This window comes from Agelaius tricolor, unplaced genomic scaffold (assembly GCF_023055355.1).
Source record: "Agelaius tricolor isolate 1412-34295 unplaced genomic scaffold, bAgeTri1.0.p SCAF_8, whole genome shotgun sequence".
Taxonomy (NCBI): domain Eukaryota; kingdom Metazoa; phylum Chordata; class Aves; order Passeriformes; family Icteridae; genus Agelaius; species Agelaius tricolor.
In genome coordinates, this window is record NW_027269268.1 from 18,088,678 (window position 1) to 18,109,715 (window position 21,038).

General features: G+C 37.0%; 1 protein-coding gene across 2 annotated transcripts in view; it reads left to right on the plus strand.

The window, feature by feature from the left end:
* The window catches only part of TBCK (TBC1 domain containing kinase), an 88,470-nt gene that overhangs the window by 7,382 nt on the left and 60,050 nt on the right, over positions 1-21,038 (plus strand). For both annotated transcript variants that reach the window (XM_071431792.1, XM_071431791.1), the window contains 7 exons: positions 14,265-14,379; positions 15,882-15,955; positions 16,950-17,091; positions 17,615-17,675; positions 18,940-19,001; positions 19,750-19,811; positions 20,177-20,325. In XM_071431792.1, the coding sequence (XP_071287893.1) occupies positions 14,265-14,379; positions 15,882-15,955; positions 16,950-17,091; positions 17,615-17,675; positions 18,940-19,001; positions 19,750-19,811; positions 20,177-20,325 (665 nt within the window). The remainder of the gene's footprint in view (positions 1-14,264; positions 14,380-15,881; positions 15,956-16,949; positions 17,092-17,614; positions 17,676-18,939; positions 19,002-19,749; positions 19,812-20,176; positions 20,326-21,038) is intronic.

A 21,038-nucleotide genomic window follows, 5' to 3' on the forward strand; every position in this document is an offset into this window, starting at 1 on the left:
TTTGGCTTTGTTATGAATTCTGATTACATTGGTCAGTGATAGCATAGCTGGCTGCACATCCAGAGCTGATGTGTGTGCTATTGCAATTAATTTTTTAAACTGTTTATGGAATGTGAGAAACTGCTCCTCTGGTTTCTAGATTAATTTTCCTTATGCTTGCCAGTAACCTAAGTCCTTTGCACCTGTACTACAAGCTGATGTAAAGTCAGCAGGAAATCTTCTATTATGTTAGTGCTGAAATTCAAGACATTACATTATGGACAGTCTATCTTTCTATACATTTTGGAAAACAGGCTCTACAGCTGTTTGATAGTTATTTGCAGTTAATCTTTGCTGAAGTCACGCATCAAGTGTAGCATACGTTCCTCAATATATTAATTACATTTTTTAAAAAGAAATGTAGCTTTGTTCTTTCTTCTGTTTTCTTCAGACTTTCCCCAGGTTTTCTAATTCTAATAAATCAGCTGCATGTAGGGGCCAAATACTGGAAATTAGATCTTCAAGTGTTTGCTGCTGTGTTCTGTCACACTGGAGAAAGTAATTTTACTGAGCATACCATCAGACATTTGCTAGAAATTGGAGTTGGCACATATTCAAGAATTCATTCATTCATTACCTAACAATACTGGGTCAGCAGTCCCCAGGAATTGCAGAGATTGTTTGTCATTGTCCTCAAATTTGACATGCTCAACTTCATTTTCAAAGATTAATGCAAGTAAGTGTTTGGTAATTTATGGTCAGATTATTTTCTGCTTTGAGTGTTGCATATTTGGGATCCTGGAATAAGCTATAAGAACTCCTATCAGGTAAATTTTCCCTTCTGCCATAAGAACTCTTATCAGGTAAAAATTGGGAACTCTCAAAGGGAGGAAATGAGTATCAGCTTTTCACAATTCCTACCACAGGGAAGCAGGTACTGAAAGGAATTTATTACAGCTCTCTAGTGTTTTGGTATTCTTTTTTCAGAGGACAGACAAGTGAACATAGTAACTGCAGTTAATGCTTCTAAAAGTGGCATTAATCCAAATTTTCTTTACTGTGCTTCCACTGGGCATCACAGTAACAGCAGGGGAGCTCTTTTGGAGTTGTGTGCCACAGGAAATTCAGGCTGCAACCATGGATAGCAGGGTATGATAAGGGTTAGAATTTTAGTCAATGGTATAGGATAAGAATTTTAGGCATTGATATCCCATTTTTCACCAGAGTGCTGCCCACTGTCTTCCCTGAGAGAGATTGTAGTCCAGGTCATTGTTTCTGGTTTGCATATTCTCAGTTTAGTATCCTGTTTGTTGTTGTGCTCACGGAAAGGATGCGCTTAATTTCAGTTTATAACAGTCACACTAGTGCAAAATCACTTTCTGAAGTATGTTCAGGAGTCAGTTAAATGTTTTAAAGGCTAGGAATTTATGTACAGTCTCACAAAAATAGTAAATACCTGATTTAAGCTCACAATGGTTTATTGCTGTTCAGAGATTTGAAAATGTGTCTCAGTCTAGCTGGTTTCCTCTGTCTTCCTGTGCATGCAAGGATTTTTTTCTTGTGAATGAATTGAAAATAAGTCACAAAAAATCATGGTGGGTAGATGTTTTATACTTTAACAGTCTCACTAAAGTGGCAATCAAAATTTTAGTTTTTCCAAGTTGCTAGTTGTTAGTGTTGCTACCAAAGACCAGAATGTAGGATGTACAATTATCTTTAAGGTTCTCCATCTTTTAAACACATTTCCAACTACTCCTTTGAGATACCTTTTCCAGACAGTGTTAAAGGAGTTGTTTTCTCTGCTCCTGTGCTGTTATAAAAGGAGTTGTGAGCATTTCCTTTTCTGTCATGCTTCAAGTGTGTTTCTTCTTTGAAGAAGTTGGTCTGCACTTGTATTCATAACAATAAAAATGCCAGAAAATACTGACATTCAGCAGACTTTTGGCACCTACAGTACAGTTTCTGGATTGGTCTTCCATTTGTGGCTTGGACAGTCTAAGTCCATTCCTTTCTTCAATAAAATATAGTTGTCATATGTTTTGAAAGTCATGGTATTGAAAAATTACTAGTGAACCATCAGATACAAGGTATAGTTTGTTATACATGGAACATTTGATGGGAAGCAGACTGTGTCTGCAGCTGTTTACTAGTTTGGAGAAAGCATGATCTGATGGATTTGGATGAGTACATTTTATTTGGCTACATTAAACAGTTGTCTGTTCACTGATTGGACTAGAGTTCTTCATGCCATCATTGCTGTTAGTGTGCTTTGGCAAACTTGAAGTGAGACTGTGGTACAGAAGTTATTAGATGGGGAGGAAAACAATTTCTGAGTAGACAGGCATTCTTCAAAAATGTTTGTAAAACAGGTGCAAGTCATCAAAAGGCTGAAGGTTTCACATGATTTGACTTGAAGAGCTGCATATGAAAAGAGTTTTAATGGGCTGAGTGTATTCTGCTTTGAATCAAGTCTGTGTTGGAATTTCACATGAGAAATCCATATATCACAATAAGGCTGAATTTGACAAGGATAAATTATGTAATAGTAAAATTAAGTAGCATTATTAAACAAACTTAAAGGGTTTTTTTCCCCTAAGCATGTGTGAGGTTCTATAGTTTGGACATTTAGTGTCCATAGCCTTTTATTTACTTTCTTGATAATGCTTTACTTGCATAGGTATGATGAAAGATTATCTGCTAGTCTGGAATTGTTTATATATTGTCCAATTACGCTTTTCTTCGTGTAGAAGCACTGGTTTATTTCTGTAATTTTTAGCCTGACTGCCAATCTTCCTGTAGCATTCCTTTTAGCATAGGTTGTCTCCTGTGATTGCCTTTACTCTCACAAGAAAACAATTGTTTGGAATAGAAAAGGGGTGCAGCTTGCATGAGGCATTAGAGGTGAGCATTGTTGCTTGAGATATCTTGTTTGAGTGATCTTTTTAGGAATGGAACCAAATTGCTTGCATATTTGGCTGCACTGTTTGATGGCAGCACAAGGACATTTCAGAACACATAAGTGTTTCCTCCTTATATGTGAAACATAACAGTGAGTGCATGCTTGTTTTTTATCTTGTCTTCTGGGGGGGAAAAAAAGTGAAGAATCCTACTCTTTGAGATTGGTAGTGTCTGCCTCTTGCTATTAAAATGTGTATTATACCTGTATGTAACTGTCGTGATTTCAACTAGGGTAGAGTTAATTTCCTTTCAGTAGCTGTTCCAGTACATGTTTAGGATTTGGAATGAGAATGGTGTTGATAACACTGATGTTTTGGGTTTTTGCTAAGTTGTGTTTATCCTGAGTCAAGGACATTTTTCCTTGGCTCATGCTCTGTCAGTGAGGAGGTGCACAGAAGAAGCTGGGAGGGAGCAGAGCTGGGAGAGGTGACCCAAACTGAGCAGTGGGATGTTCCACACCACGTCATGGGCAGCATCAGCTGGGGGAGTTACCTGGAAGGGAGGCCAGCCTGGGTCTGGGAAGCGGGCCTGGCATTGCTCAGTGGCTGGTGAGCAATTGCACTGTGCATCACTGGTTTTTCCCATTTCATTACCAATGTTATTATCATTTACCATTATTATTGTTTTCTGCTTTATTGTCAATTATGCCACTAATTTCAACCTACAAGTTTTAATTTGATTCTTCTTCCCAATCCACTGAGGTGAGGGGAAGAGAGGGAGGTTGAGTGAGTGGCTGCATGGTGCTTAATTTCTAGCTGGGCTTAGACCATGACAATATAAAGTCTGTGCATGGGGAAAAAAGTGTATGATTATTTGAACCTTTTGTTCAGCTGTGCTTTTTCTTTAGTTCTTGTAGACACTTCATGCAGATTTCCGTGCTAAAAGCAGTATTAAAGATCTTAAACAGAGGATGAGTTATGCTAAGTTAATTAAGAACAAAAGTACTGGAGAAGTTTTGAATCTACAGTTTCTAGTGAAAGAGAATGTTGAGTTTCCAACAGAAAAAACACCATCCTCAGCAGGAGGGTAGCTTCATCCTGCAAGATATTTCTGCAATGAATTGTGTAGGGGTCATGTAAAAATTCCATTCTGCATTAATGAGCAAATTAGTACTTATGAGCTAATGGCTGAAAACCCAAATGTCAAAGTTGTACTGTGCAAATCTTAGGGGATTTAAAGCACATTATTAATTCGAATGTTGATTTATGATAGTCGTATTTAGCATCAAAATTGCTGTAGACTGTGAGAACAAGATGTGGTTAGTATATGGTTATTTTAACAAAATGCAAAAACAAAAACACTTCATCCTGCTTCTAAAAAAAAAAAAAAGGAAGAGTGAGCACTTGTTAGACTTGCTTTATAGTGCATCCTTCTAGAAAGGGACTTTATTTTCTTAAATGCAAGTTCTTGCTTTTGGACTACTGAGCAATGTCTTCAAAGGAACATTTGTGTCTGATTAGGGATCAGACAGCTGGTTTATTTAGATGCATTGATATGCTTGCAAACATCTCTAACGTCATTGTGGTTTGAGATTTGTTTCTTCTGTGCGTATGGATATTCTCTTCTTGGGTGTGTAACTAAATAGGTACCAGGGCATTGGAACTGTTGTGATGGGAGTGTTTAGAAGGCTGGCAGATCAGGGTAGTTTAAAGGTTTCATTTATTCATTCATTAGCAATATACATCTTACTAAAGGTTGGCTCGTGCATATTGTTACTCATCACTCTGTACACAGAACTGATACTTACTGTAAATTAGCTGTGAGTATCCAGTACCATGGGACTGGTGCTGTGCAGTCAACAGTGGCAGCTGTGGCCCTTGGTGGTTCTTAAAAGTGGTGAGGTGGTGAAGCTTGAGAGCTCTTCAAGCAAAGCATGAACTGGTCTTCCTTCTACTGTAATCTAATGCCTGATATTTTTATGTAATCAGCACTGTCCAGCCCCTGCAAAGTCTGATTTCCTGTACTTCCGGTAGTGCTTATTTTAGGTTTTGCTAGTCATCCTTCCTATGTACTTGGGAGTATGTCCTGCATATTTACAGTTGGTTCTGCTTCTCTTGCCCTTTAATCTCACAAATTTTGGTGTGTGGTTTCCTCCTACATGCAACAGCAGCCCTCTCTATTTCCCCCTTTGGTGATCATGTTTCTCTTGTCACTTTGAAGAGAATTTAGTATTAATTGTATGGTGATTGATAAATTCCTAACTTATAGTCACAGGCATCTGCTTTGTCTACACGTAAGTTTATGGTTACCTCTCCAGATAGGTGTTTCCTGCCTCTTGTGATGATGTGTACTGGTTTATAGATCAAAGTGATGTACTTCCTAGCAGCTTTTGCAAGATCAGTTGTTAGCTGTGAAATTCCTAGCAGCACCACTGCTTATTGGCCTAGCTGTAAAGTCTCTTTGATCACTTGAATTTGCAGGCTGTTCTTCTTGAAACTTCCCGTTCTGTTTCACTTTTTAACAATGTCTATACCATTGATACAGGGATCCAGATTTTTTGAGCTAAACACTAAAACATACCTAGGTAGGCTTTTGACCTTAGATATTTAGATTTTTTTCTTTAAATATGTTATGCCCAAGTTATTTGTTAAAGTAACACTGTTGCAACATATAATTTACATAGAGTGCCTGGCTTCAGAAGAGCTGCGAGATTTGATCATAGCTTTAAAAGTTCTGTTGAAAATTTTTTAAATGGGGGAGAAGTGGCTTGTTAATAATACTTAATCCTCTCATAGAGATGCCAACAGAAATTAATTTTAAAAAGCCAATCCTGTCTGACTGCAAGGAGAGCGCTGTTTATTGATAGCTAGTCATGATTTCTAGAGCTGTCAGTTCAGTTTATACTGCCACACAGCTGCAACAACGTTAACTGCATCAATAATTACCCTTCATTTTCAGCTTTTCTTTTAAAATTTTTCATTTTTTCATTGATCAGGTTTTTCTGATCCACCTAGGGCACCACAGTAGGAATGAGGGAATCTATCTCCTTGTATGATGAGGTTAGGGACCCATCACTTCCCTTGCAGTGTGGAGGAGACAGTCAATATGGCTGTCTGTTAAGTAAAACTATTCTCTATGCCATAGATATGGGTCTTCCTTAAAAATAAAATAAAATATGCAGTTGTACTGAGTTGTACATTATAACCCCAAATGAGAGAAAGCACTCCTATGATCATAAAATGTCAGATCAATACCTTGCCCTCAGTTGCAGCACGGAGAATTGATGGAGTATCAATCACAATGTGTGGCTTTTTAAAGGTGCATGCATTTGTTCAGAGGAGTCCAAAAGATAGCAAAAGCTTTTTGGAGATCTGACTTCAGTTGTTCTTAAGTCTACTACTTTTTATGACATCACTCCTTTTGGAGAAGGAGAGGAGAATGTGAGATGTGTTGTTTCCTTCAATAAAATTTTGGCCTTGTGACATATGGTACGTGTATATAATGCTATTGAAACTACTTCTTTGTTGTATATTTTGAGTTCATTGTCTTGTTTTTTCCTCCCTCTTAGGTCTTGTTCTTTTATTGTGACCTAGTTCTATTATGTTACTCAGAGTGTACAGTCAGTGGTAAGAATGCGGAGTCTGATCAGGTTTTAAATCAAAGGTACTTTACCTAATTTTTGTATCTAGTGATTGAAATAATTTATTTCATTGCATTTTTTGGTCCAGTGTAAAGTATCACTATTGCATATTTTACATATGAACCAGCTGAGGCTAAGATGCAAAAAAAACTTTTTAGAAGTTAATCAGGAGCAAGATCAAAACTAGGAATGTGGATTGTCTTTCCTGTTCTGTGGGTTAAACAGGATGGCACTGGAAGTTTCATTAAAGTATGGCTTTAGAAGGTGTACCTACTTTTCAAAACTACTTTTTTCATTTGCTCTCCCTTTTTTGGGGATGAATGCTGGATGTACAAAAGGAATTAAAGGTGCAATGTTTGAAAATTTTTGGTTTATGGCTTAAAGCATTCAAAGTGATAATGATCTGAAAAATCACCAGTCTGAAAAAATTGTTGTATTCAATTGTTGTATTCAACTTTATATAAAGAGCATATAAATACAATTGTATATAAAATTGTATATAAAATTGTTCTTTATCTGTGCCTTCATCTGTTGTTTCATGGACTTTTATCATACGTTACAAGTTGAGACCATCATAAAAGTGTAACATCATCTGTGCTGCTTTTAAAGCCAGGCTTGCAGCTTAGAACTTTACAAAAGGATTGAAAGGGCTTTCTGAGTTTCCTCAGGTGAGCGATGAACTTGTTGAAGATATCCTGTGTGAAATAACCTTGTGAATGAGTTAGAGACTTCTGAGGACTCTGTCTATAAAATTCTTTTTTTGTGTGTGTGTCTTATTCTCTGTTTGTTGCATTCCTTTCCAGTTCATTTCATTCTGGTAATGTTGAATGCATTTCCAAGTAAATTGGCAGTGTTTACAATCTTGGTCCCTAGTGCCATTTTTTAATCAAACACATAATAAAGTGCTAAATAAACCATTCCCACCTGCATCAAACTCTTTATGTTCTGTATAGGGTATTTTGTAATTTATTTACCCAGGAAGACCCAATTTATCTGCACATCTGGTTTTCAACCCAGTTCTGCTTTTTATCCAGTTTTCCAGCTGGTTGATTGAGGAATAAGGAGGTCAGATGGCTTTCTTGAGGTCAACATAGTGATTGTCTCAGCTGGGATTATACCCAAACTTTATCCTTTGCTGAACCATTTGGCCACACCACTTCTAACCAGTCTATCCACATTGTTGGCAGTAATGGAACTAACTGCAAATGTCATTTTCTTTGTTTTATAGTTTTGCTTGTATTGAAATATTGTCACTTTTATGAGTTCAGAAACATTACATCTGTTCACAACCTGGTTCCCTTTCACTTTGAACAGACGCAATTTTTTGTGATGAATCTCCTTCCTGGATTCCAAATGTGTATTAGTTTCACAAGTTCAGGGATGGTGATTGATGACATTGCTGGTTTGTGTTGCTCTGGTGTGCTTCCTCAGGGCAGACCCTGTCTGACACTCTGCTTTGGGAGAGGAACCCATGTTTTCACTCCTGTCTATCACTGCTAAAAGCTTCTTAAGACTCCTGCTTGTTGAGGTTCTCTTCCTTTAGAGTGTACTTTTTACAGGAATGTGACAATGTTAGAACAAGGTGCACAGATTTAATAAAGGACTGATTTAAGAATGCATTGCAGTGTATGTACTTGTGAACTGTAAGTCTGAGGAAAGAGAAACTCAGAAACATGGTATCATCAGCAAACCAGGACATGGTTCCAGTTTTTGTTATTGATTTCCTCTTTCCTTAAATTGCCACTGCACTGAATAAACATGACTTAGTGCTAATCCACATACACATCTCCAGTACCTACAAAATTACAGGACTCTGTGCAGTTAAGTAGATGAGGAGGAGGCTTGCCTTCTGATACCAGTCCTGTTTTCAGATTCTGCTAGGGCCTCTGTTCACTTCACTTGATGAAACATTCTTATTCAAAATATCTATTAAGTACTGAATGTACTTTCCAGGCACAGCTTTCTTCCTTCTAAAAACTGGATTGGAAGCTCTGTGTTGACTGATACAAAAGCATAAAAGGAAATTATAAATTTATGGCCAGCATAAATTACAGCTGGCCATAACCAGTTAAAAATACCACACATATATTTGAAACAGCCAGAATTTTTTCTCCTTTCCTCAAGATTTTGCTCCTGCCTTCATTTTGCTCCAGCCTGCTATTTTTGCTCCTGTCCTGCTGTACAGGTACATAAATGTGATGGGTTGACGCTGGCCAGATGCCAGTGCACCTATGAGAGGTAGTGGGATTGATGCCCATATTCTTCACCAAAAATTAATTATTGCAAAACCACCACAATTACTATGTACTGATTATGTACACTGTAATAAGCTGCCTTCTAGACTACATCAAAAGGGGAGGTGATGTAGTCTAGAAGGTAGGACAGGGCACAGTAAGAAGGCAGGAAGCTCTTTTGAGATACCCAATTACTCTTTTCATATTAAACTATTTTAATGTAGCACTGAAAAAAGATGGAGAAGATGTATTTCCAATTAATGCATAAATGCACTTCTCTTAAAGATAATGGAATGAATTTGTGTGTGGATTGGCCTTGATTTTCCTTTAAACTGGAGGGAAAGAAACTTGTGTGAACCTGTAACTTCCATGATATTGACATGAATGCTGGAAATTCATCTCTTCATTGTTTCTTTTCTCATGTTGGAATTCTTTCAGTCAGACAGTTTAATAAGTCAAGCCTCCTGACCCCACCCATCTCTGATCTCCAACTGTGTGATCTGCAGTCCTCTTGTTCTGCAGTATTCAATATGTCATGCATGAAGCAGTTTTTATTTTCCCTTCAGCAGTCTGTGGTGTGTGCAGCAACTACCATGCTGCTGGCTGTCAAATGCATTTTTCCACAATTGCTTTTCCTGCTCCAGAGTCGAGCAATGATAAAACAGCAAGGAGATTTTACCCACAGAATTCTTGATGGCTGTGGAATGCCACAGGATCTAGTAGATGATATTACCAGACGTGATGCTTAGGAGGCAAACTTTTCTTTGACCCAGAAGAAATCTTGGATTAGAGGAAGTTGGAAGCCAGGAAAATATCAAAGAAAATTTCATATGTGCGTGCTCTGTATTCCCTTTCTCCTAGGCATCTGCCTGCCTTTTTGTTTTTTTTGGAGAAAGTATAGCAGTCTGAAACAATTTTTGGTCTGAGCTAATAGGACTATTTTTAGGATTTGGAAGACCAGTAATTTTGTCTAAAATGAAAATAATTAGTTGCAATAAATTGTTTGTTCCTAGAGTAGCCTATCTTGGAGTCCAGTTCCCACTTCTACAAGCAGCTGCATTACCACTCCCATTAATCACAAGCTATAAGTTTAAAAATAGCCACTTAAACTGAATAATATATAGGTAATATTGTTGGGGTTATTTTAGCAGGAATTCAGCATACCACGTTTTTGTCATAAAGCTTTTGGTTTCTAAACAAAGCAATTCTTTTGTTTGTTCTTGTGTTTATGTTGATGTATGGCTTGGGCAGTTCTGCTCAGTTGTTTTTTCCCAGGTACTGCTGGGTCTCTACTGGCTAAGTATGCTCACTCTTCGCTCTCCAATCCTCTGATTGTTTTCAGGGCTTATTGTCTTCACTTGGTTCCTGATAATCCATCTTTCTCACTTTCTCTGCTAAAATCTGATCCTTTTGAAAAAGGTAACACTCTGGGTATGCCAACTTCTTCTAGTACTTTCCCTTTCACCCTGGCCCAGAAGCTGTTTTTGTTTGGATCAGAGAGTGTAGTGGGTGTACTAAGAACCTTTTCTTCCCCTCCCAACCTGTCTGAATCCAAAAAAGTGACAACAGTCTCCTAAGCAATCAGATGATTTCATCAGTGGCTTTGCAGAACCACAAGAAATTGAAACTCTACTAAACCATCTGTTTCCTGACAGGTTAGGTTTATTATTCCTGAATAAACTTCCAAAAAATGTTTTTGTGTCCTTAACAGTAGGAATTCAATAGACTGGAGATCAGGCTGGCTGTTAAGTGGAAAAGTTCATATTTTTTGTGAAGGCACAATGCAGCCACCTGTGTACTATTACAGTGTGGAAATTAGTCATTTGTCTGGTATAGCTTTTGGTCTGACAAGTTCTGGAGGTAATAAAACAATCCTCCTTTTTGTGGGTTTTTAAGTTGACTTCCCTTCTCTCTCCACCCACAAATGCCATGCACATGCCTCTCTTAACCATGCTGGGTTTTGTACTGGTGGCTGAACTTGCTCATATCAACTTGTAGGGATCTTTTTTTCCTTGTCCTACTTACAGGATGGATCTGAGAGGGCAATACAGTTCTGTTTAGTGCTTCCTTTTCTATGCATTCAAGTTATGTGCCCCAAAGCTGGTATTGGTTTTAATCCTTACAGTCTTTTAATTCATGATTTCTAATATGAAGGAACACAAAATGACCTCTTTTCATAGCTGGTTCTTCTCCAAACCAAGAAAACCATTAAATTTAACCAGCTTGATTTTACACCTGTGTGCAATCCTTTCTGTTGAAGAGAACCCCTATTCAGAGGCCTAGCTAACTAGACTACAGCTGAATAGATTTTTCGGTATCCAGACTGAATATTAAAATGCAGACAGCTTCTTGAACATGTGTTCCTTTTGCAAAGAAATTTCTGTTTATTTTCTTGCTGGTAGAGAGGAAAATAGCCTTAAAACAAGTCTTTTTGGAAGAGCTAGGCAGCTCCAGTGCATCTCACACTTTCGCTTTTACTTGCTGCATCCTAGAGTATTGCCTTAAGCAGGAGAGTGATTTGTTTTACTGTAATATGAAGTCACAACCACAATCATCAGCTGATGAGATGAAGAGGCTGCTCCATGCCACACAGATGCCATTATGGCCCTTCTTAGGTCCATGGTGTGATTGGTGTCAAACCTGCCACACTTATATTTGGCCACTTCATCTCCTGTGTTGTTTCTAGTGCTTTTTCTGTTGGTTTTTTTTTTTCTCCACCTCCTGCTAAAGGAGGGTGCTGATACCTCTGCAGATCAAGAGGCCCAGTAGTTAATCAGGGCTACATTTATTGTAGTTCAGCAGTAACTAGTCCATTGAAAAACAGACTGGCAGCTAATTGGCAAAAAAGTTTCTGAATCTGCTCAGAGCTTCCTACCAACACTGGATTTTTCTAAGTTTCCTCCTCATTTAGAACAACATTTTCTTTTTCTGTTTACAGGAGCTTTTAAAAAGTCAAGTTACACTGCAGCCTGGAAGTGGCTTTTGAATGTACCTTCTGCATTTGCTGAAGGCTGATGCAGTGCTTGCAGTGCTCACAGTGGCTGTAGAAACTGGGACAGAGCTGAGACCCACTGAGGCAAGGGACAGCCTTTGTAGTGATCTCCAGCGAGGCTGGGGACATCTGCTGAACTTGGCCATGGGGAATTTAAAGGAGACAAATCTCTTGGCCTTAATAAGGGCAGTAAGCGTAGTTGTCGGGCCCTTTGGAGTTAAATGCAAATCTCAAGGGTTGTAACCACACAGTGCATTTTCCCTAATAAATAAGAGCTACACAAGCTGCAGCGGCACAGTGCAGAGCTTGGTATACAGAATTCTCTCTCTGCTGAAGGACCAATGGGAGGTACTTGGCTCAACACTTCTGCCCAGCAGGATGGCATCAAGAGTCCAAAAGGACTGAGCATTGAAAGCACATTGAAAAATAGTTACCACTTCTGTGTTCCTGATCATTGTAATGGCATGAAGGGTTTATCTTAAAAAGCAAAGAATCCCAAAGCAGTATTTTCATGTATTTGCTTGAGTTCTGGGGTGTTTTTTAAATGAATTGCAAGCGAACATGGAGAATAAATGGGTGGCTGAGGCCCCCTGGTGCCAGCAGAGCACACTGCCTGCCTTCAGCAAACAGCCACCAGATTTCACTTTTATTAATAATTCTGCTTTTTTTTTCTAATATTCTATATTTACTTTTACTTTTTTAACACAGAGAAACAATGTTTAGGCTAGAATACCTCATGATGTACTAATTATTTACATGCAATTGTTTCCTTAGTGGAAACATAAATACTCCATCATTTATTTTTTGTGTCTTGTTTTGCAAAACTTAGCAGAACATGAGAGAGGGGATTCTGTTTGCCACCATTATAACTAGTACTTGCATTGAAGGCAAAAAAATATACAAGAAAGCTGAAGACTTGTAAGGGAATTTTTTTTACCACATTCATAATTCTGCCCAAGAATGACTGAGAGGAAAGGTACACAGCTAATAGAGTCTGATGCTGTGGTGTATTTAACTTGTGGGTGGGAGGGGCTAGGGAGGGAGGAGCTAGATTATTGCAGGGTTTTGTTTTGGTTTTGTGGTTATTAGCCATGAGGTTTTGATCAAATTGCAAAGACCTCGAGAATCACTTTCAAATACTATGACCTAAGATACAGCAGTAGGGACATATGTTAGAATAGATACCATTTGTGCTTAAAACTTACCTTAAAAGTATATATTCACAAAGATTGTGAATTAGTACAGAGCTCTTCTAAGAAAAAGGGGAGGATTTGGAGAATAGCTCCATGCAGGGTAACTTAGTCATGGCTTTTTTCAGTATTTCTGTGTTGCACTGGTTCCAGAATTTGTTGTAAGTGTGGCTTTTGTCAATATCTAGCTATTTACGCTTGTAAAACAAATTTTTGTCACTCCATCAGGTATGAATAGCAGCTGATGAAGTTGAATAAATAAATTAATTTTGGTGTTTCGTCAGATAGTTGGCCTGTCACAGTCATCAGTCTGAAATAAATACTCCTCCTCATTTTGCTGTTGCACAAGTTTTTAGTGAGCAAGAGAAGTTGGACAATATCCTCCAGAATGCTGTTGTATGTTATGCTTTAACAAGGAATTAAAAGAAAAGAGAATTGGAATGTAAAGTTAGGTCTTTATAAGTAAATATGCTTTGCTTTCTGGATGTTGTGTAAACCAGTGCCTGCAGAGGGAAAGTTATCAAAAAGTCCTGAAATGGCTGAGATGGAGTGGACAGAATGAGAAGAGTAGAAAGTTAAATGGAATCTCTCTAGGTGACATGAGATCTGTGCCTTTTGTTCTTATTTAGAGTGCACTTTGGAAACCTGTTATGGTGATCTGCACAAATTCCTGATCAGTTATTCACAGAAACTCCTCTTTAAGGCTGTCAGTCTATGGGGGAAATGGTAACTTTTGTCAAAATACATAGTTATGGCAAAATGTTTTGCATGGCAAGCTTTGGTGTTTCTCTACAAAGGTGGTAAGGTTGTTACTCCCAAGGATGTAAAACAAAATGCGCTGAAATGCAGATTTCTGCCTTTTTTTCTTTCTTGTTTTAGATTTTGAGATGATTGAAGACTATAGGCCTTTCTGCATCTTCTGAATAAACTCTAGTCACTATCTGAGTTTTGAAAATATTTTGTTCAGGTGAATTTTTTTATGAATATCAGTAGGAGACTTAAGAAGAACAAATAAAAATAGGGGAGGGTTGGGATTTTTATTTCCTGATTAGGTGAGTTTCTGTTGAAGAGAGTATTTTACACTTTGTTGGCATCTTCTACACTCCTAAGGACCAGTTCAGGATGAAGAAACATAGTTGTGGGATTTTGAGGAGATGTGTGTATAGCACTGCACATACCCCACCATATTCAATGCTGATCCCTGAAACTGTTCTGGAATTGTAAATGTCTCGCTTTTGTTTGGAATAGCTGTGGAGGACTACATTTTAACAGATTAAAAAGGAAAGCATTCACTATAACATGTTGTTGGTTTGTTTGTTTGTTTATTTCAGTTCTTCAAGGATCTTATGCATAGCATATGAGGTTTTGCAAGGTTTGCAATATATGAACAAGCATGGAATGGTCCACCGAGCACTCTCCCCTTGCAATATTCTTTTGGACCGAAAGGTACAGCTACAGGAATAAATCTCTGGGTTTGTTTGCTGCTAACAAGTGCTCTGCTGTGTCATAGATGGAGACTGGACAGTCACAATCCTTTCACTGGGGAAAAAAATTGCAGATCTGGAAAGTTGTTTTGTTTATTTTTTTTGACTACAATCTCCCCCCATTTCCTAAGTTTCAAATGTATTCCCAAATTTATTTTTCTATTCTATCTCAAACCCCATTCTTTCTCCCTTCTCAAAGTGATAATCTAAGTCTATTTGTCATCAGTGATTACTTAAAAGGCCTTCCTAGTTATTTGAATAGAAGAAATAGAAGAATACTTCTTATGGTTAATTAGCTGTCACTAATATTTCTTGTGTTCCATGATAATATGATACTTGCCTTTTAAGATACCAAGATATTTTTTTGTTCATGCTAAGTTATTCAAATTTAAGTATTTGTCAGTTCTGTCCACAGACTATTGAGCTGGCAGAGAGGAAGACAATTTCTAGTCATAAAAGCTGAGAGAAATTAATAGCTGCTGTTGTCCTCAGAGCAGTTTCTTCATAGAACCAACAGCTAAAGAGTTTGAACTATCTGCATAACTCCTCTATCAATCCTTTTTCACTCAGTTTTGCTAGAATAACTAGATCCTCCCCTTGGAAAGCAAAGAAAGGAGAGAACAAAAATAAGCAACACCAAAAATAAGGAATACATATATTTTTATATGCTTGTAAACAAATGAAAATCATAATAATGCTCTAACAGGCAAAGGTAGTCTAGGATTTTAGGAGTATCTTAAAATCAATAAAAGAACAGAAGATGGCTGTGAGACAAGAAACTTCTAAGCACTCCCCTGCCCTTTGAAAGCTTTCTGATGTAGCCTTCTCTGTTGCACCATCTGGAGGCTGGCTGAGTGTAATTCAATATTCAGCAGAAATAAGGCCTCAGTTTAACTTCTATGCCTAATTTTTTGTTGTTTTGGTGTTAGCTTTCTGTCTTCACAAATAAAAAGAAATTACCTGGAAAAACTGTTTAGAATACATATTGATACTGTTAAGGAGAGCAAGATGGGAATTAATTGATGGGACATCTGCAGGAGGAAGGCTGGGTAAATGGAAGAGTTGTGGGAATATTGGTCATGTTTTTGGGAGTACTAGGAGTCAAACAGGATTTTGAACAGTTTTGAAACAGAAAAAATGTTCAATGGAGTATTTAAGCCTTTTTAATTTACTGAAAATAATATTGTAACTTAAAAAGTTTTGATGTGTTCCAAACAAAGTGATTTGCTCAATGCTCTTGAGAAGTAAAAGCATTACAAATAAACACCTCTTTAATTTGACGTGCACTTCTGCATAAGAGATGAGGCAGAAATGTATGAAGGTGTTTTTTATAGGTTTCTGTCCTCTGACAGCTAATACAGTTTGAAATTATTTTTAAATTTTGTTTTTAACTTTTTAAATTTAACACAGATTCTTCCAGTGTTGGATTCTGCTGCTCTTGATAATTTATTTTTCCCTTTGCAGGGACACGTGAAGTTGGCTAAATTTGGGCTCTACCACATGACTGCTCAGGGTGTTGATGTTGATTTTCCTATAGGGTAAGGATTTAGCTACACAATAAAGATAAATCAGAGACTTAATTTTTCACGAAATAAATTATGTTTAGATCACCCCTTATACAGAAGCTTCTGAGAATATCACTAAAGATGTTGTCATCTGGCTAGGTGAGATGAATGAAAAATAGAGAATGGGTACCATGCCAGCATGTTAGCCTAACTCTGTGATTCCCTTTATTCAGTCAGTCTTTATTCCCTACAGTTGGCTTCAGATACTAATACTTCACTATGACTTGGATTCCTAATTTTAAATTTAGGAAAGTGAACAAGCAGTGCTTCGCTGTTGCCCACCAATGTAAGGTTTCTTTATAATTTTATTATTTATTTATGATGTCTCTTTGTAATTTTATGATTTATTTTCAAGTGATCATACTGTATTAAAAATGACTGCTTTGTTGCAGAGGGGTTTTTGTCACTTTTTGGTTTTTTAAGGTGTCATGTTGTTTCCAAATTAAATACTGAGCTGATGTTTCCTTTCAAAACATGATTGCATACTTTTTAGGTATTATACTGAAGTGTTGACAAAAATAAAAGTGATAACATTATTTTAAAATCATCTGGTAGAAGGTAATATATGTCCTTAACACTTTTTGTTACCTTTTTTACAAATTCAGAAGCTATTTGATGGGAACACACTATCAGTGGAAACCTACTGCCACCATGCCAAAATATGAGCCTAGGACACACTTATTTAATATCCTAATCCTGAAACTCAATCTCTGTTTTCCCTAAGATATGTAAATATACCACTTTGAAAGCTGAGGTTTACTTTGACAAAACAACAGAGCTAGTGATTGGGATTTGACCTTTTCTGTAGTAAACACTACACTGGAATGAAGCTGCAATGTTTAGATTTTGACTGAATAAAATAGGCAGTATTCCAGTTTGTCAGAATGCCAAATTACTCTGATTGTGTAATGGGAAGTCACACTTTTTGGACAGAAGGATAGTATCTAATGTTGCTGCATCTTTCTAGGTATCCATCATATCTGGCACCTGAAGTAATTGCACAGGGAATAGGCAAACCCAGTGATCACACCCAGTGTGAGAAGCCTCTGCCTTCCGGCCCTAAATCAGATCTGTGGTCTCTTGGGATAATATTATTTGAGCTGTGTGTGGTATGTAAAAGAATAATTCTCTTGAATTTCTCTGGGGGAATAATTCTCTTGAAATTCTCTGGGGGAATAGTTTAATTAACTTGATTGCTCTTGAATGTGGGGTTAATGACACCCTGCCCATCACCCAAGCCCAAATATCAGGATATGCTAGCATTCCTACCTGGACAGTACTGGTTTTTGAAGGAATAGGATGTATTTTGGTATGTAGGATGCTTGGTATATCTGCTAACCATGAAGGATAGTTACCTGTGGAGCCACAAGAATTTGACTGCAAGGCAGTTCCATTTAAGAGAAGTTATCAATGATACATTTTTGCTATATCATGATGTGAAACTGTGTCTGCCATAGTTGGGGTAAATAAGGTTTTTTGCTCTTACATATAGTTTTGATGTGTCTAAAATTCATATGTAGAAGCTTATTTCACTAGTTTTGTATAAAGATGGGATATAATGTTATCTAAATATTTTTATGTAGTAGCTATTTCTTTCAAATTCAATTGTAATTTGACTTTGTTGTTTTGTAGGGGAGAAAATTATTTCAGAGTTTGGAGATAGCAGAAAGACTGAAGTTTATACTTATGTTAGGTAAGTAGCACAAAATCAATTTTTCAAAATTCCAAGCAGCTCTATGATTAGAGCTTTATGGACTAATAAGCTTATGATGCTGAGACCTAAAGCACTTTACCTTTGTCATCTTTCATTTACAGATTTAAATAGGCATTTGTAGTGTGTTGCTTCTCTAGGGAAAGTATGGAGCTGGATGCCAGGGAAAAAACTTGGGAAAAGCTTGCAGTATGTTAGAGTAAGGGCAAACTGTTAAAGAAAAATTAAAGACAAGAAAACATCCTCAAGAATGATGGCTGTTTCCATGGTTATTTGTTGGTTTGTGTTGCAGGAGGTCTCTGAAATGAGTTAGGAATTGATGACAATGAAGGAAACTGTCCCCTACAGTGCCTGTGTAGTAATGGCCAAGCAGGGAGGAGCAGGACTCAAAGAGGAAGACAAAATAAAGAGAGATGAGAAGTGTTTTAGTGAATTGAGGCTTTTGTCTCTGGTTTCACCTTCAAACTATAAAACACCACTGCACAAGTGGAATTTTGCCTTAATGTAGATGAGTCAGGAAGTGGGACTATCCTTGCAGATTTTAAAACTTGATTTTTGGTGGTGTTTGTATATAAACCATGGGAAGAGGAAAGGCATGAGTTTGCAATTTGAAGCCTTAACAGTAAGTTATCATTATCCAGAGCAAACAGCAATACTGTTAAAATTAATTGCTCTCAGGAGAAATATCTTTTTCATTCAGCAGCTAGTGCTTGAGTGCTGAAATTCTGACTGTTTTGGGGATTTGGTAACAAGGCTTCCTAAGGCATCTCCATACACTTCAGTCTGAATTCAAGTTGTTGTTTTATCCACTGAAAAGCATTCATGTCCTGACTTGGGAACTATTTGTTCAATAAAGTAGTGACAAAAAGTTCTAAAATTCTGCTAGTATTATCTGCAAGGAGCAACAGAGGCAAAAATTACTTCAAATTTCATGTAGGTACCCCTAAGTTGTTCCAAGGGTTTATTTTAATTTATTTATTTATAAGTTGAAAGACTGTTTTACTTTATTTGGCAGAGACTGACACTCTGGATTAGATGTGCTACTTAACTTCCCTAGGCTTCTGTCTGCATAGGTTATAATAATTTTCATTTCTGATTTTCATAATTCACTTTCAAGTGATGTGGCAGCATCAGTAAAAAGCCAAACTTAAGTGCTTTTTATTTGAGTGGACATTTATCTGATATTCTTTTTAATTGGTATCACTCTATTAATAATTAACTTTTTCTTGTTCTTTGTTTTCCAAAGGCTGTGTAGATGATATTGTAACTGTATTGGCTGAAGAACACGGTTGCCTTGATATTATTAAGGTTTGTGAAACTTATTTGTTCTTCCATGCCGTCTTACCCAGAATATTTTATTATTGCTGCATAGTATTTTGCATATTTATTTTTTAATTCATTTGGTCAATTACTGTATTGCAGTATGATGAAAAATTTTGAAGTCATAACTACATATCTAAGATCCTTTCAAATAGCCAGCACTTGTAATATTCTTTCTTTAAATTGCTGTCAGTCTCAGTAAATGTTAATGCTCTCTGAGTAGTTTAATAAGCTATAAATTTTCTTTAAAGTTTTGGTGATAAAGCATTTTTCTTCCAGAAATTGTGTCCTCCAGCTGGTCCACTTTACAGATTCTGATAGTGAAGGTTTATATAGTTCCAACTTTTCCTTACCCACAAAAATGATTACTGAGTCTTAGTGTCTGTATATTTTGGGACATTATATGGAAGAGTTCTGATTGTTAGCAGAAGGAGTGGCCAGGCACTGCATTGTTTCCAGCAGGGTACAGAATATCTAAATTAAAAAATAAGTAAAAGGCTGCATACATTGCACATTTTTCAGATTTTTTCCCCTAAATGAAATGTAGGATTGGGAGGTGAGAAGAATTGCTTCCCCAGAATTTTGGTCTCACACGGCCAACCTCATGTGCGTAGGTGTGAAATTTTATTGCCCTCAAAGGAATATCCTGTATGTTAAAAGCTAAGTATGAGCCAAGTGACTTGCTGAATTAAGATAGTAATAAACAGACCTCCTCCATATTTTTCTTATGTTCCAGGACCTTTCTGAAAATATCACAGCTCTGCTGAAGAAATGCCTTACGTTCCAGCCTTCTAAGAGGCAAGTGTTCAGTCCAAGGGCCTGGTGAACTCTGTGGGTTCCTGTGAAATCAGAAGAACTGTTGCTGAACCTTTCTTTGGAATACTGACATTTGGGCTCCCTATAAGAAATTCTCAGTTTTGTTGTTTTCAGCGATTAAAAGAGAAGAATTAGAGGTCTGAATTTGGGCTGTAGACAGACTAGTTTGTTGTGCTGCATGAATTGAAAAATGTTCATAGATATTTTTTGCTATTAAGATTTCTGAAACCCAATATAATTAGCAATAACTTGCTAAAATATTCATTACTGGGGACCATTGTTGCCAAAATGCTACATTTTTGGGAGCACTTTGCTCTAATTGTTTTATCCTCTTCTCTTAATTTAAGGCCAACTCCAGAGGAATTGCTACATGACAGTTTGTTCAGTGAAGTATCCCCACTATATCCTCCCTTCCACAAACCTGCTGGTCTGTTCTCATCTTCTCCAAGGTGTGCCAATTTAACACTGCCTGAAGACATAAGTCAATTATGTAAAGGTAAAAGCAGGTAGTGGGATAAATGTCATTGGAGGGGGAAGGAAAATAAAGTGTTACTGCATTTTCTCTCCAACAAATTATTGACAGACACTAGATGTTAAATGTTACAGCACTAGATTAATGCAATGACTTGTTTAATGGAAGGAGACATGGACAAACATGTTTTCAGGGATATTTGCAAGCCAAAGGAGTCAAATCTTAATTTTTAATGTTTCAAATTCAGGGGAAAAAATAACATTAGTATTCAAGCCTATGTTGCAAAAGCAGTATTGTCTTTTGCCTTCAGAATTTGGACACATGTATGTAGAAGGTCATTTTTTTCTGCTAATGATAATTGAATTTTTTTAGATTGTAACATAAAATGATTTTTGAAAGTACTGGAAAGCAAAGTCTTTATGAAAGAGGTCACATTCTGGACTAAAAGATTAAAGTTCTAAGTTATAAACCACAGTATGTTGAAAATGTTATGGCTCTTAAATCCTGATTAGTTTTTTTCTTATGTACTTGGAGATGTTTAGAAAATCAATCTAGACAGAGACTTTTTACCTTGTTAGAATGAGTGTTGTATGTGAAGGGGAGAGAGATTATAACTACACAGTCAGAATCACTTGTTTCTTATTATTAGTCTTAGTGGTATGGAAAAAACACTGTTTTGTTTTGTTTAAAAACACACAGGAAACAAAAGTCCACACTCAATTTATTTATGTGAGGAG